Raw genomic sequence first — 15,943 nt, forward strand, 5'->3', positions numbered from 1 at the left:
AGAAGATGATTGTGGTTCTGCTTCGAAAGTTTTCACAACTTTCGTTGACCTGTCTGTCTCTGGGATCTGTGACTTGACTTCATCGTCAATTGTTATCCATTTTGTCAAATTGAAACCACCTTTGATGAGGATGTCTCTGACTTTCTGGTAGATTTCGATTGCTTCTTGCGGGGTTCTGACTGACTTTAGCAAGTCTTCCATGTAAAAGTTTCGCTGAACCGTTCTGACAACACTTTCGTTGTTGACTGCATAATCTTTTGCCACTTGATGCAAAGCGTAATTTCCACAAGTCGGCGAGCTATTCGCCCCAAAAACGTGTCGTGTATACTCATAAACTTCTATTCTCTGTTCTTGATCTTCTCGCCAGAGAAATCGTAAACGTCGGCTGTCATCGCTCGGGACAACAGCTTGAATAAACATTGCTTCTATGTCGGCTTATAAAGCTATTTTGTGTAGATTGCTTAATGGTGTTTTTTCAGCAAATGTTGGATAGTTGGAACTTCGTAACAATCGACTCTTGTACTCAAGATAAAAAAAGTTTACCAAGAGGCTTGTCATAAAATTCAAACAAAGTACGATTGAGCATGACCAAATCCCTGAATTGTAGAAAACACGATATAGGTAGGAGCTTGCACTTAAGTAGTCGATCCTTGTAATCAGTTCCGGAGCAAATTCATATACATCACTTTTTCTGAAGCATTTTCAGCTTCTGCAAATCACTAGTAGAGGGAAACCAGACTTCCGAAGCATAAACAATCGATGATAATATATATGACTTGAACAAACACAATTTAAAAGAGGAAAGTAAACTAGAGGGGAGATTTCTACGAAACGATATGAATAAAGAGTAACAAAAAGAAATTCTTTTTGAGATGTGCATATCCCATTTGAGATTATGGTTAATTTTTAAACCCAGATCTTTAACAAGAGGAACAGGAGAGACAGCAATATCATTGAATTTCAATTTTTTTTATTGTTAGACATACCGCAGATTATAAGAAGCTCTGATTTTGACCCATTAAACTCCATTGAATTTTTTTGCCCAGGCATCAAAGTCAGATTGTAGAATGCAAGGATCAATAATAAGAGCTTTGCTGTCATCAGCAAACAAGAACACTGAGGAGGAAATGCATAACGGGAAATCATTAATAAAAGCAATAAGCAAAAGCGGGCCCAAAATAGATCTCTGAGGCACACCACTGGTTATCAGCTGCCAAGTAGAGTAACTGTCTTCGACTTTGCACATTGATATTGATCAGAGAGGTAAGAGTCCAGGAGCCGTAACAGATTACCACCAACACCAAATAAACTTAGTTTACAAACTAGGATTGAATGGGGCAACTTACCAAATGCCTTACTGAAGTCAAGGTAAAGACTGTACAAAAATTCTGAGCAATCTAGAAAATTATTCACTTCAACTAGATGGAAGAGTAATTTAAAAACTGTGGACCTGCCTCTCAAAAACCCGAAATTCCTCTCACTGACGTTTCGCTTGATAATTGGTTTCAGTTTTAAACAGCAGTTTCTCAAAAACCAGTAAAAATTTTGAAAGGATGCTAATCGGGCGATACGAAGTTATACAACGTTTCATTCGTTTTTTGTAGACAGGGGTAATAACTGCATATTTCCATCGCTGAAGGAATATGGCCGCAGACGTGATAAATCCAATGAGCTTCAATAGTTGAAAGCATAGAGGTTTTGCTGCAAATCTAAACAGATTTCCAGGAATGTGATCAATTCCTGTTCCCATAAACGCTAAACTCAGGGCCGAGGTGACATTTTCTAATTCGAAATTTACGTTATTAAACATACAGTCACAGAATTCAACTGCAGTATTGGTTAGTGGATTGTATACGCTAATAAAGAATTTTTTAAAGACATCAACAATAACTTGAGGACCGCAAAGTATGTCGTCATTGTAAGTCATTTCAGTTAGAATGGGAGTACGCTGGTGTTTTTTGATGAGCTTGTAACACGCGGATAAACCTTCATGCTTCTCAGCAAATTCAGTGACCAAACAGGCGGTATCAAGTTCCATGGAGATGCAAAAATCTTCATGGAGAGATTGAAGAGAATGTAAACGACAAAATTTGAAGGCTGTCTTAACTTTGTTTTAGGGTTGCATAGTGTGCAAGCTTTAATACCAAGGCAATTCAAAGCATTTTTATCGCTTGCGCTCTAGAAATTGGTAGAGTATTTCGTCAAAACAAGCGAACCAATTTTTGACAAAATGTTCATCGAAGCTAATAGAAACCGAGAAGAGGTTAGAACACAACGCAAAGTTTAAGCTATCGAAACTGCTGAAAGAGATCCTCGCGGGTGCACTAAGAGTCGCAGTAGTACTGTAGCTAACAGATGATAAATCAACACAGGAAACTACAGCAAGATGGTCAGAGAGAGAGGGCCACGGGTATGTGACTCTTCTGAGACAAAAATACGTCAACCGAATTAGTTTTAACAACATCAAGTATAATGCCCGAAGAATGAGTAGGGGAAAAATGAGTAGATGCATTGAGTATTGAATCATAAAATCTAGGAAATCTTCAAATTCAACATTAGTTGTGCTAAAGGATTTCCAATCAACATTACGTTCGTTGAAGTCACGCGTGATTATAATTTTGAAATTGTGAGTACAAATGGGTTGATGGATGCTAGCGTGAATATTAGTCCAATCAACTCTTTAATGTTGAAAGCGTACGTTGTACTCCCATTAATGAGTACCAGGATCATTTTATATTAGTTTTTTTAAACGTCATCCAAGTAGGCTGGGCATGATTTCATCCTCTTTGATTTGACAAATATTTCAATTTCAGTTAAACTAACCTTTGTTAGACCATTGGGCAACAAAGTGAAAAGCAGAGAGGAAGACCTCTTTTTATTTTAACACTGGAGAAGGCGACCACAAATTCGTTTACAACTTATCTCGCCTATGTATAATTGTGGAGGACTTTACTGAGTTAGCGCTTAAATCTAATCTCACCTAAAGTGTTCCACTTGTGGAGTATTTGCCGCTGATTAATGTTCAAAAAATTTAGTCCAATTGTTTTGCAACTCTATATGCATCAATTTCCAAATACTCTGGAACCCACTGGTTACATATCTTCAACAAAAAGAACAACTTTCAATTTGCTGATCTTCTGGGAAGGACTATGCAGTATAATCATATTATCTATAGCCGTCTGCTACGGTTTTACAAGGAAGTCATCCGAATTTTCAAATGTCAGCCAATCAATAATCAAACTCAAAACTTTGTTGACTCCATGATGCTTATGGCATTTTACCAATTGGTTAAATTTGATCAATTGAAAAAGATACGCGTTTACGTTGTACAAAAATCGAATAAAAAATATTTTTAATCGTATAAGATAACGGAGTCTTCAGTTTTAACCCCAGTCTGCACTTGATAAAAAATGGATTAATGCATCACGATGTTCTCATTAAAACAATCACTAATCGATAATTTTTTCAGAAAATGGAGTGGATGGACAATCATTTCTGTCATAACTGTTTTCACAGTGGCACTTCATTAAAATGTGATGACAGACAAAATTAAAGTGTTACCGCAGGTCTTCGAAATCAGAACTGCTCAGGCGCGATGGTGTCCACATAATTGGCCTTTTCCAAACCTTTAGTCAAACATTCAACCTATTATCGACAATGACATCATGCAACAAAATTCAGTTACTAATAAACTGGAAGAACACAAGCCATGCAGCTGTTCTTTGCTCTTCGATGCGTTGCTTGAAACAATGTGGTTCTCCTTTCATCATAATTGCGATATAAATGTAGAATTTATTAATGCAATCAAACAGATCGCCAGTGATATTTAATGTGTCAGACAACAACGCAAAATTATTTTGCGAAGTCAAAAATCACTAAAGATCACGCTACTTAGTACTGGATTTATAAAACCGAACTGAAAATAAACTCAAAAAAATGAATTGGTCTGGACCATTGCTACTTCAATCCATGAATTCTAGGATGTACAAATTGACTATGCGCTGAACCGTCAAAGTGTTAACTTCACACACCACTAGTAGTAGTAGTAGTAGTAGTAAAAGTGTTAACTTCACACACGACTAGTAGTAGTAGTAGAAGTAGTAGTAGTAGTAGTAGTAGTAGTAGTAGTAGTAGTAGTAGTAGTAGTAGTAGTAGTAGTAGTAGTAGTAGTAGTAGTAGTAGTAGTAGTAGTAGTAGTAGTAGTAGTAGTAGTAGTAGTAGTAGTAGTAGTAGTAGTAGTAGTAGTAGTAGTAGTAGTAGTAGTAGTAGTAGTACTCGTGTGTGAAGTAGTAGTACCACCGAGGGATCTCTCTATTGTCAGTACCAGGCAAAGTGTTCGCTTCCGTTATTCTCAATCGATGCAAAGATTCAGTGGATCGCGTCTTAAGGGAAGAGCAGTGCGGCTTCAGAAAAAGCAGAGGATGCGCCGATCAACTCTTTGCCCTGCGTCAAATAATAGAGAAATCAATGGCGTTTCAATTGGATATTAGCTTTTGTTTCATAGACTTTCGAGTGGCATTCGATTCTGTCGATCGTGAGCAGATGTACCAGATAATGAAACACTATGGTCTTCCGCAAAAAGTCATAAACATCATAAGAAACAGCTATGATGGATTCAAATGTCGAGTCAAAGCCGAAGGTGAGAAAGGACGCTTATTTGATGTCAGAACGGGCGTTAGGCAGGGTGATGTGTGGTCCCCAATCCTATTCGGCCTTGTCATCAACTACATTTTGGCTAACTCGGTGCATGGAGGATTAGACATTGGGAGATTGGTGGCTGACTTAGATTTTGCTGATGATGTTGCTCTCGTGGGGGTCTCAGACAATGAGGTGCAAGAAAACCTACATCGAATCGAGGCCCTTGCGGAAGCCGCTGGTCTGAAGATTAATGTGGCCAAAACAAAGAATATGGGCGTAAAATGCGACATCCCAAATGTTGTTGCAGTGCCTAGTATCCAACAGAACGTGGAGATACTCACTGGAACACACAAAGGCAAACTAGGACTCCTGGCAGAGACATCTAGCCTGTCACGACTAACCATCAGCACGGAGGTGCTGCTGGGAACGAAAAAGAAAGCGGGCTGGTTCGAAACACAAGATGGCCGGAAGCTAAGATTGAAAAGCTTAGCGGTGGCTAAGCCAGCGTTGGTAGCTTCACAACAACAATCTGCGGTAGCAGATTCAGAGTCGCTAGAAAATGAGAGTCGGTCAGTGGTGGCTGACCAAGAGTCTTTAAGATGTCAGAATTGTCAGCGGCAATTCAGTACAGTTACCGGACGCAAAGTGCACCAAACAAGATTCTGCAAAGCCGGTTTGTCAAAGAATGTCGTCGACAAGTCAAAGTTCGAGCAACTAGAGGCGAGCCTTACCTGTGACAAGTGTGAAAGAAAGTTCAAAACAGTCAATGGCCGAAAAGTTCACCAATCGAGATACTGTGGCAAACCTAAAGCAGTTGCCACACGCGTGTTTTCCTGCAAAGTACAAGATGTTCTCGGAAACGAGTTTGAAAACATAGAAGCGTTCAAGTATCTCGGATCATATGTCAGCCTCAAGCATGGAGACCTGCAGGAAGTCAATTGCAAACTTGCAGAAGGTAGACAACGGTTTGCTAACTTCCAAAATCTCTGGAAGAGCAAGCAGCTCAGCGTGCACCTCAAGTGCAATTTGTACAAAGCACTCGTTTTATCAGCCGTGCTGTACAGCTCAGAGACTTGGACTCTTTCGAAATTAATGGAAAGAAAACTTGAGAGTTTCCACTATGGTTGTCTTCGGAGAATTCTACGTGTGTCATATCTGGAGAAAGCAACGAACGAAGAAATTATGTCAAGATCACGAATGCCCCAACTATCCACGATGATCATGCTCAAACGGATAAAATGGTACGGACACATCCAGAGAATGGAACCAGGAAGATTAGCCCGCAGTGCCTTCGATTGGGACCCGCCCGATCAATACGTCCATGCTAGACGCGCTCCTGGGGGGCAACGGAAAACGTGGATGAGTCAAATCGAAGGAGACTGTGTACGAAACAAAGTATCGTTCACCAGATTGCAGGAGAAAGCAGCAACCGGGTCAAAGAATGCCTTCAACAATTTCGTCGTACAGCACTTCACAGAATAACCAAACAAATAACTCTTCTTGTTTTGTTTGTATTTGTTGCCAACCGTGCCTTTATTTCATATTTGGAATTAAAGTGTTGAAACAGTAGTAGTAGTAGTAGTAGTAGTAGTAGTAGTAGTAGTAGTAGTAGTAGTAGTAGTAGTAGTAGTAGTAGTAGTAGTAGTAGTAGTAGTAGTAGTAGTAGTAGTAGCAGTAGTAGTAGTAGTAGTAGTAGTAGTAGTAGTAGTAGTAGTAGTAGTAGTAGTAGTAGTAGTAGTAGTAGTAGTATTAGTATAAGAGTTTATTGCCTTTGCGGCACTAAATATAGAACAAACTCTGAGAATGATAGTCATCATACTTATTTTTAACTAATTTGATTATCAATGAGTTTAGATTAAACTAAAACAAAAAAGGTACTCAAACACATCAAAAGACAAAATTTTGTGCAGTTCGTTAGCATACAAGGCATTTCGAATGAAGAAACTTCTCAGCGTAGATTGCTTAATGGTGTTTTTTCAGCAAATGCTGGACTGTTGGAACTTCGTAACAATCGACTCTTGTACTCAAGATAAAAAAGTTTACCAAGAGGCTTGTCATAAAATTCAAACAAAGTACAATTGAGCATGACCAGATCCCTGAATTGTAGAATACACGATATAGGTAGGAGCTTGCACTTAAGTAGTCGAACCTTGTAATCAGTTCCGGAGCAAATTCATATACAGCAGTTTTTCTGAAGCATTTTCAGCTTCTGCAAATCACTGGTAGAGGGCAACCAGACTTCCGAAGCATAAACAATCGATGATAATATATATGACTTGAACAAACACAATTTAAAAGAGGAAAGTAAACTAGAGGGGAGATTTCTACGAAGCGATATGAATAAAGAGTAACAAAAAGAAATTCCTTTTGAGATGTGCTTATCCCATTTGAGATTATGGTTAATTTTTAAACCCAGATCTTTAACAAGAGGAACAGGAGAGTGAGCAATATCATTGAACTTCAAGTTTTTTGTATTGTTAGACATACCGCAGATTATAAGAAGCTCTGATTTTGACCCATTAAACTCCATTGAATTCTTTTTTGCCCAGGCATCAAAGTCAGATTGTAGAATGCAAGGATCAATAATAAGAGCTTTGCTGTCATCAGCAAACAAGAACACTGAGGAGGAAATGCATAACGGGAAATCATTAATAAAAGCAATAAACAAAAGCGGGCCCAAAATAGATACCTGAGGCACACCACTGGTTATCAGCTGCCAAGTAGAGTAACTGTCCTCGACTTTGCACATTGATAATGATCAGAGAGGTAAGAGTCCAGGAGCCGTAACAGATTACCACCAATACCAAATAAAATTAGTTTACAAACTAGGATTGAATGGGGCAACCTATCAAATGCCTTACTGAAGTCAAGGTAAAGACTGTACAAAAATTCTGAGCAATCTAGAAAATTATTCACTTCTTCTAGATGGAAGAGTAATTTAATAACTGTGGACCTGCCTCTCAAAAACCAGAAATGCCTCTCACTGACGTTTCGCTTGATAATTGGTTTCAGCTTTAAACAGCAGTTTCTCAAAAACCAGTAAAAATTTTGAAAGGATGCTAATCGGGCGATACGAAGTTATACAACGTTTCATTCGTTTTTTGTAGACAGGGGTAATAACTGCATATTTCCATCGCTGAAGGAATATGGCCACAGACGTTGTAAATCCAATGAGCTTCAATAGTTGAAAGCATAGAGGTTTTGCTGCAAATCTAAACACAATTTCAACAATAACTTGAGGATCGCAAAGTATGCCGTCATTGTAGGTCATTTCAGTTAGAATGGGAGTACGCTGGTGTTTTTTGATGAGCTTGTAACACGCGGATAAACCTTCATGCTTCTCAGCAGTTTCAGTGACCAAACAGGCGGTATCAAATTACATGGAGATGCAAAAATCTTCATGGAGAGATTGAAAAGAATGTAAACGACAAAATTTAAAGGCTGTCTTAACTTTGTTTTCGAGTTGTACTGTGTTTGAGCTGTAATACCAAGGCAATTCAAAGCGTTTTTATCGCTTGCGCTCTAGAAATTGGTGAAGTATTTCGTCAAAACAAGCGAACCAATTTTCGACATAATGTTCACGGAAGCTAATAGAAACTGAGAAGAGGTTAGAACACAACGCAAAGTTTAAGCTGTCGAAACTGCTGAAAGAGATCCTCGCGGGTGCACTAAGAGTCGCAGTAGTTCTGTAGCTAACAGATGATAAATCAACACAGGAAACTACAGCAAGATGGTCAGAGAGAGAGAGAGAGGGCCACGGGTATGTGACTCTTCTGAGGCAAAAATACGTCAACCGAATTAGTTTTAACAACATCAAGTATATTGCCCGAAGAATGAGTAGGGGAAAAATGAGTTGATGCATTGAGTATTGAATCAAAAAATCTAGGAAATCCTCAAATTCAACATTAGTTGTGCTAAAGGAATTCCAATCAACATTACGTTCGTTGAAGTCACCCGTGATTATAATTTTGAAATTGTGAGTACAAATGGGTTGATAGATGCTAGCGTGATTATTAGTCCAATCACCTTTGTATTGACTGCCTCTCGGAGGATTTATAAACACATATAATAATAAGTAATGACTGGTTTGAGTGAAGTTTCACAGCAAAGGCAAAATCACAAGAGATTTTTAGTGCTTCAAATTTAACAGTGTGTTTGCAGAGATTGAGAACACCTTCGTGTTCACCAGTTTTGCGATCGGCTCGAGTTGCTGTTATATAGTCAGGACTCAAAGAAACATTGTCGACGAAATTATCGTCGAACCAATTTTCACATATAGACACTATATCGGGATTGTGAAGTGTTATCAAGATAGTTAACGGGATTCCTTTGTAAATAGATAGAAGAGAGCGGGAATTGAGATACGTCACAATTGTAGTCAATCACAGAGAACTTCATTACCGTCGACAAAGAGCTTGAGGTTTCGAATTTTAATTCTTGACCTATCTACATTGTTCTGCAACATCTCGTAACAATTTTTCAGTTCTTTTTTATCTTGTCGTCTATCTTCGTAAGACAATTCAGGCACTACAAGGATACCTTTATCTTGATAGAGGCGATTTTCAATTGCTTTGCTTCTACACTTTCTGGCATCCCATTTCTTAGCAAAAGTAACAAGAAGAGGACGATATTTGTCTTGCGTGTATCTTCCAAGACGATGGCAGTCCTCTATGTTCACATCCACACCATTCCCGAAGCAAATTGTCGCGATAGAGTTTTTGTCATTAAGAAGACGTTCATTTTGATTTTTAAGTTCAAAATTTTCATTCACGCCAATGAAATTGAGTTGCCTTTTAAAAGTCGAGTCAGCGTTTGAGCCTTGATGGTAAAATGTCCGAGACGAGGAGGACATCTTGACGTTGGATGCGGCACAGAGCGTGTCAACTTTGGTTTTTAATTCCGATAGCTCAGAAATCTTGTCCCGGTTATCAATGATAACTTGATTATTTTCAGTAACACGATCATTCACGGAGCTTATTTGTTTAGAAATAACATCAATATTATCAATATAAGACTTAAATTTTTTGAGGTGCTAGACTGCATCCCTGAGGAGCGCAAAGCAGCCACTCCTTCGTCAGCTTACCAGTGAGACTATTGAAGGCAGCGTCATCTGCGTCCACCAATTCGTCCACTGAAGGATAATAGTCTCGGCCACCAGAAGTGGAGATGTTTCTGGAGCCTCCATGGCTGCCCCCATCACCATTCATTGCCATATGGGACCGTCTATGCTAGGGACAGACGAGGTTTTTGAAAAAGTCAAATAACGTTTGACTTTTGTGAAACGTATCTGAGGCTTCGTATGGATTGACAAGTAATAAATAATGCTAGAAAAATTCAAATGATGATGTTTGTCCCAGATACAAATTCTTCCGTTGGAATCTGAAATCCCCAGTAATTGGGGCTACCCAAACAATGTCCGGCCTCTTATCACCCAGTAAATAGCAACAATCACGAGCTGAAACACTAAATAGCCTCCCGGGTGCAAAATGGAGACTATTTAATAAGTTTATTACAACAATTAGGCTACATAACAATTATGCACGTTATTGGCTCGTAACGTTATTGGCTCATTGGCCAACTGGAACTTCATCTCTTAGTATTGGCACTAGAACGTCTGAATTGGCAAAATGCAATTTCGGCGGTGCTGCGAATCTGAGCGCATACGAAAACATCACAAAACAGTAATGGTGTTTGGACAAACCAGTATGAGTACATGTCTTTTTTTTTACTCATTCAATTGCATGGATGCATCGTTCAAGAAGTTGGTAGAGAAGCTGCTGCCTGATGAATTCATATGACTAGAACATTTACAAGCATGAACCCGAAAACCTATAAATTTGTTAACTTTGCTAAAATTTTGCAAAGTTTTGAAAAATTGCAAAAGTCAAAGGTACCTCTTTTCAAAAAATGGACAAACAGCTTGAAGTAGTCCGAGATAACAGTGAGTGAGGATGAATGTCCACAAGCTCTCCAAGTTTTTACATTATTCAAATGACGGACCATTTATGAGTAGTACAATTTTATTTGACAAGTAGTGTTTCTCCTCGCTGAATTAGTAATACGCTTTCGAAAAGTTTTATGGCACATATGGACTCGATTTATGTGAATACTACAACGCGTCTAAATATTGGGAGATGCAATACTCAGAGGTTGGAACCCCTAATTATATCTAACAGAGTTGGAAAACTTTGACGCTGTTGATAACCCTATAAGGTTAGTGTTAGGTGTGAGTTCGGTTTACAGCAAGCGGCTTTGTTGTGCACACAAGTTTCTTCAGGAATACAAAGGAAAGCACATTTCTCTATTTCTTCATATTTATGACACACGTTCAACTTCTCACTACTACTTCTCACTACTACTTCGAAGTTTGTAAACGAGCGATTCGACGAAAATAACATCTGTAGCTGGCATCTATGCTGTGACTGTCAGATCTGCAGAAATAATAGGACAATTTTCTAAGACCACGACTGGGACGAAAATCCCCTCAGTGAAAACTGTAAATCCCCAACAACAACAACAACAACAACAACAACAACAACAACAACAACAACAACAACAACAACAACAACAACAACAACAACAACAACAACAACAACAACTTCATTCCCAGTACTACTTCCTGAATTCGAAATGTTTGACAAAAGTGAATAGACTGATAAGGAAGCCCAAGGTTTTCCACCGAAATTTAAATACACCCAAGGACGATGAAGTCGGATACATAGTTGATCAGCTTATTGTACTAAATGCTTATTTTAAACTAAATCGTTGATAATAGCAGAATTGGCAGTTCTGAGAAGAAGTTAATTGTCATTAGAAAAGTGCTATTGCGAGTTTTTACTTTTTTTGGCTCTTGAAAAATTTTCACTTTGCTAAAGAATTCAGTGTAGCTGGAAGGCTAAAGTCAACCCTTTCTTTTCTCTGCGCAAATATTTGCTGTTCTTTTCGAGTTAATTCTTTTTTAAGTTGGGAAATGATCTTGATATTTTTTAAATGTCTGCATGTGAACGATCAACTCCCAATCTTCGTGTTTGTAAATACGGAAAAGATTGTTATAGGAAAAATCCTTCGCATTTTCAAGAATTCAGTTACCCCCCTGAAGTTACCAACAAGCGTATGATAAGTGAAACAACAAATATCGAGTCGCCTTTGAAAGTTCAGAAACTTGAAGAGTCAGTTACTTCAACATCCCGTACTTCAACTTTGGGCGATTTTTATTACCTGTCCGAAGTTCAAGGACTAGAAAACAGCAATGCTATTAATTTGAGGAACGCGAGATGGGAATTTGGTATCCTCTGCGCATTTTAACTACACGTTCAGCATTCCTTGGCTCTTAAAGCACTATAAACCCGAGAGTCGATCTCAGCAGTTGCTGATAGTACATGGATGCCAAGGAGCAGATAAACGTGAGTCCTTTTTTGTTTTTGTTTTTTTTTGGGGGGGGGTTTATGCACTCAACTAGGCTGAATTGCCCTGAAATGAGACTGGGTTTGTCCGTACCAACGCCGAATGAATCAATGATGACTGCATTGGTTGCGCTCCAACTTGAAGTTCGAAAAAGGACAGTTGGGATGTATTTCCCCCCCGTTTTTTGAGCAGAAGAGATTCCGGGCTAACCCATGCTGAATGAAGTCTAATGATTTTAAAGATCGGAATGCATGTCCACTGCTAAAGGCAACTATAAATACAATAAGAAAAAGTTGACGTTTAACAATTTGTAAGGGCGTGTTCAGGGGGAAGAAAAAGTTTAGAGTCCAAAATTTGAACTAGGAAATAATTAGGAAGTTTTGTTCTGTAAAATTGTTCAAAAACGCAATCCAAAAGGTAGTAAAGCTGAGGTCACATGCTACACGCCAATAAGGTTGTTATGTAATCCTTTCGAAAAGTTTGAGATGATCGGGTCTTTCCCATTATAGCCCCCCCCACATAATTATACCATAATGGGGGGCCTGTAATGGGAAAGACCCCCAAGATCAATTATTTACAAATTGCACTGCCTTGAAGCCGTTGGAAAACTTGTCGAGAATTTTGTCATGTATTGCTAATTGGAATAAGTGAAAATTAGTTTAAAAACTGATTAACGTGCGATATATGAAATGTTCTTTCTATTGCTCGTTAGAAAAAACTAAAAGCCAGTCCATTTGGTCTTGCGACTTTCGCGAGAATCCAGAACGGCAAACCCTTATTCAAATCAGTTACTATAAACAGCTACTGCGACTTCCGCAGTCTGCCTTCATTTTTTTCAAAAAAAAAGAATAGAGATTTGGATGTTGCGACTTACGCAATTTCTGACATCCTTTTGTGATAAGACGAAATTTCGAAAAGTAAACTTATTAAGTGAAATGATAACAAACCTTAAAAATTGAAGAACGTAAATCTTCATCAAATCTCAGCGCGCAAAGATTCTTAATGCTCATGGAGTTTACAATTTTTCTTCAAAATGTACGATCGATACACAAAAACTTTGAACTGCTAGAAGTTTTGATTGAAAGTGTACAATCCAAACCTACTGTTATAGCTCTCACTGAAACATGGTGCAAAGAAAATTGTTCACCAAATGCATACAATTTAAATGGGTATGGATAATTGCTTCGATGTGACAGAGAAACGAGAGGAGGGGGTGTAACTCTTTATGTTGGTAATAAGTTTGAAAGTAACGAAGTAAAGAAAACAACAAACAAACATGTACAAATTTTGACCACGCAATTGCACTCAGAGAAAGAGAGAATTTATGTGACTGTACTGTATAAGGCACCCAATTACGCAATTGATAATTTTGTAGAAGTACTAGATACTCATTTTACTGATCTAAATACCCTTGATTATACACACATAGTTTGTGGTGATTTTAACGTAGACATGTTAATATCAAGTCGAAACGCTGAAAAAGTTTGCGATTATTGTCGTTTACTAGGTCTGGAACTTTGTTTTAATCAGGGGTTTTGTACTCGTGAAACCAGAAAATCTAAAACAGCAATTGACTTGTTTTTTTCAAACATTGAAAGTGAAACTAAAATTATCAAAAGCGACCTAACTGACCACTATACTGTTATCTTTACTTCTCTAAAATTGTTTTTGGAAAAAAATGAAGAAAAAACCTTCGTTTTGAATCAGCTACACAAACTGTCTGACGAGGAAGTTAGAATAGATGTCAATTTTGAAGTTTTCAAAAACTGCAGAAAAATAAAAAATGATTTGGAAATTGTAGCAATTGATGAGTGTTTTTCTTTAATTCAAGAAATTGTTTATGAAGCGAAAGAAAAAATTATTCCCGCTAAGGAAGTAACCACTAACAATTTTAAAAGGGATAAACAATGGGTCAACAATCATGTGAAGAATTTGGCTACAAAGAAACGTAAACTTTGGCAGAATTACATTGCAACAGGCAGAGCGGAAGTGAAAGAACAACATCGTGTGCTGAGTAATAGACTTAAAGCTCTATGCAGGTTGCATAAAACAAACTTTTTTTAGCAAAAAGTAAGCAGTCAGAAAAACTCGAAAACACTTTTTACCTTAGTGAAAGATATCAAAGAAGAAAAACAAAACCATATTTGCCAGGTTGATGTGGATAAGTTGAATTATTTTTTTGTTACTATTGGCAGAGAATTAGAAAAACGTCACAAAGAAGTTGATTACCTGAAGACAGTGAAAACCATTCAAAGCAGTATAGTTCTCGAAAAGACGTCAAGCACATAAGTGTTCAATATCATTGAAAATTTGAAAAGCAAAAAATCAACTGATTGCTACAAATCAAGTAATGTTCTTCTAAAGTCACTAAATCATGCAGTTTGTGAACCACTAACAATTTTATTCAACAGATGCTTACAACAGCAATATTTTCCAAAATGCTTAAAAGTAGAAAAAGTTTTCCCTCTCTACAAAACCAAAGTCAACAAATTGGATCCATCGAACTATAGACCTATATCACTATTGCCAGTCTTCGGGAAAGTTCTTGAAAAAATATTATACAGAAGATTTATTGGTTTTCTTATAAAATATGACGTTTTATCAAAAGAACAATTGGGGTTTCAATCAAAGAAAAGTACAATTGATGCTGTAATGGAAGTTGTTGAATATTTAAGGAATAACATGAAAAAACAAGAACCGAAGTGCTGTGCTTTCATTGATCTGACAAAGGCTTTTGATACAGTGAATCACAGTTACCTACTAACCAAATGTTTCAAATATGGATTGCGCGGACCTGCTCACAACATTTTGAAGTCTTTTCTAGAAGATAGGAAACAATATGTTGAAATTGGAAATAAGAAATCGGATAAACTACTGGTAAACTGTGGCGTCCCACAAGGCTCAGTACTGGGTCCTCTACTGTTTTTGATATATATTAACGACCTTCCATCAGTTTGCAATGATAACAAAGTAACCTTATTTGCTGAAGACACTAACATTTATGGATCGCTAAAAAATGGAAACAAAAACTACAAAAATTGCCTAACAAGAGTTTTTGAATGGATGACAGCAAACAAATTAGCAATTAATGATGAAAAATCGTCTTTAGTGATGACCAATGAAAAGAACACATGTGATCATCTAGAAATACCTAACCACAAGTTGAAGATTAGTGAAAATTTGAAATATTTAGGCGTTTATTTAGACAACCAGCTAAACTTTAAGGAACACATTAAACAAGTTAAGATCAAATTAACTCAAGTCTCAGCCGCTATGTTCCAATTCAAAAATGTTTTTGACGATCAACACTTGTGAAGTTACATAAAACTTATGTCCAGCCCATTGTGCACTATGGTGTCTTAGTTTACGGCTGTGGCAACAAGACAGATCTTAAGAAAATTGATTGGGCACAAAACAGGATATTACGGTTATTTTTCTCATTAAAAAAGGGGGTTGATTTGTCAGAAATTAGGCAGAACTTCAAAATCTTCTCAGTTTTTGAGCTCCATGTATATGAGCTATTGAAACAACTAGTGAAAAACATAAGTATGTCAGAAGCAAAAAATTTAAAAACGCGATTAATATCGGATAACGAATTGAATGCAGTACTTTCAACAGAACATAGAATTAAGAAATTGAAAACAATAAACAAAAACACTACACATGTAAGAAAATTAATAACTGAACGTGTAAGAAATCTTTTCAACATAATCGCAAGACTTGATTTTTCATTTATTCAAGAAATTGTAAATTTAAAAACAGAAGGAACGGAATGTTTCTTACATATGTATCGAGATAATTATATTTTACTAAATAAAGAATTATTGAATGCATTTTGGTGAAAAAAAGGCTTAGTTGACAATTCCTATATATATTAAAACTTGAATATGCAGTCAGTCTT

The 15,943-nt window shown here is 37.3% G+C and overlaps 2 protein-coding genes across 2 annotated transcripts in view; one reads left to right on the plus strand and one right to left on the minus strand.

Annotated features, from left to right (window-relative positions):
- The window catches only part of LOC142347905 (uncharacterized), a 522,468-nt gene extending 512,321 nt beyond the window's left edge, over positions 1–10,147 (minus strand). Inside the window, exon 1 of the mRNA XM_075399067.1 lies at positions 10,132–10,147. The gene's annotated coding sequence lies outside the window, so the exon portion shown is untranslated. The remainder of the gene's footprint in view (positions 1–10,131) is intronic.
- Positions 10,148–11,628: 1,481 nt separating this feature from the next.
- Positions 11,629–15,943, plus strand: part of LOC142347908 (tyrosyl-DNA phosphodiesterase 1-like) — a 50,025-nt gene continuing 45,710 nt past the window's right edge. Inside the window, 2 exon segments of the mRNA XM_075399071.1 lie at positions 11,629–11,907; positions 11,939–12,041. Of these exon segments, the coding sequence (XP_075255186.1) occupies positions 11,629–11,907; positions 11,939–12,041 (382 nt within the window).

Source organism: Convolutriloba macropyga, chromosome 10 (genome assembly GCF_964194025.1).
Source record: "Convolutriloba macropyga chromosome 10, txConMacr16.3, whole genome shotgun sequence".
Lineage (NCBI taxonomy): Eukaryota > Metazoa > Xenacoelomorpha > Acoela > Convolutidae > Convolutriloba > Convolutriloba macropyga.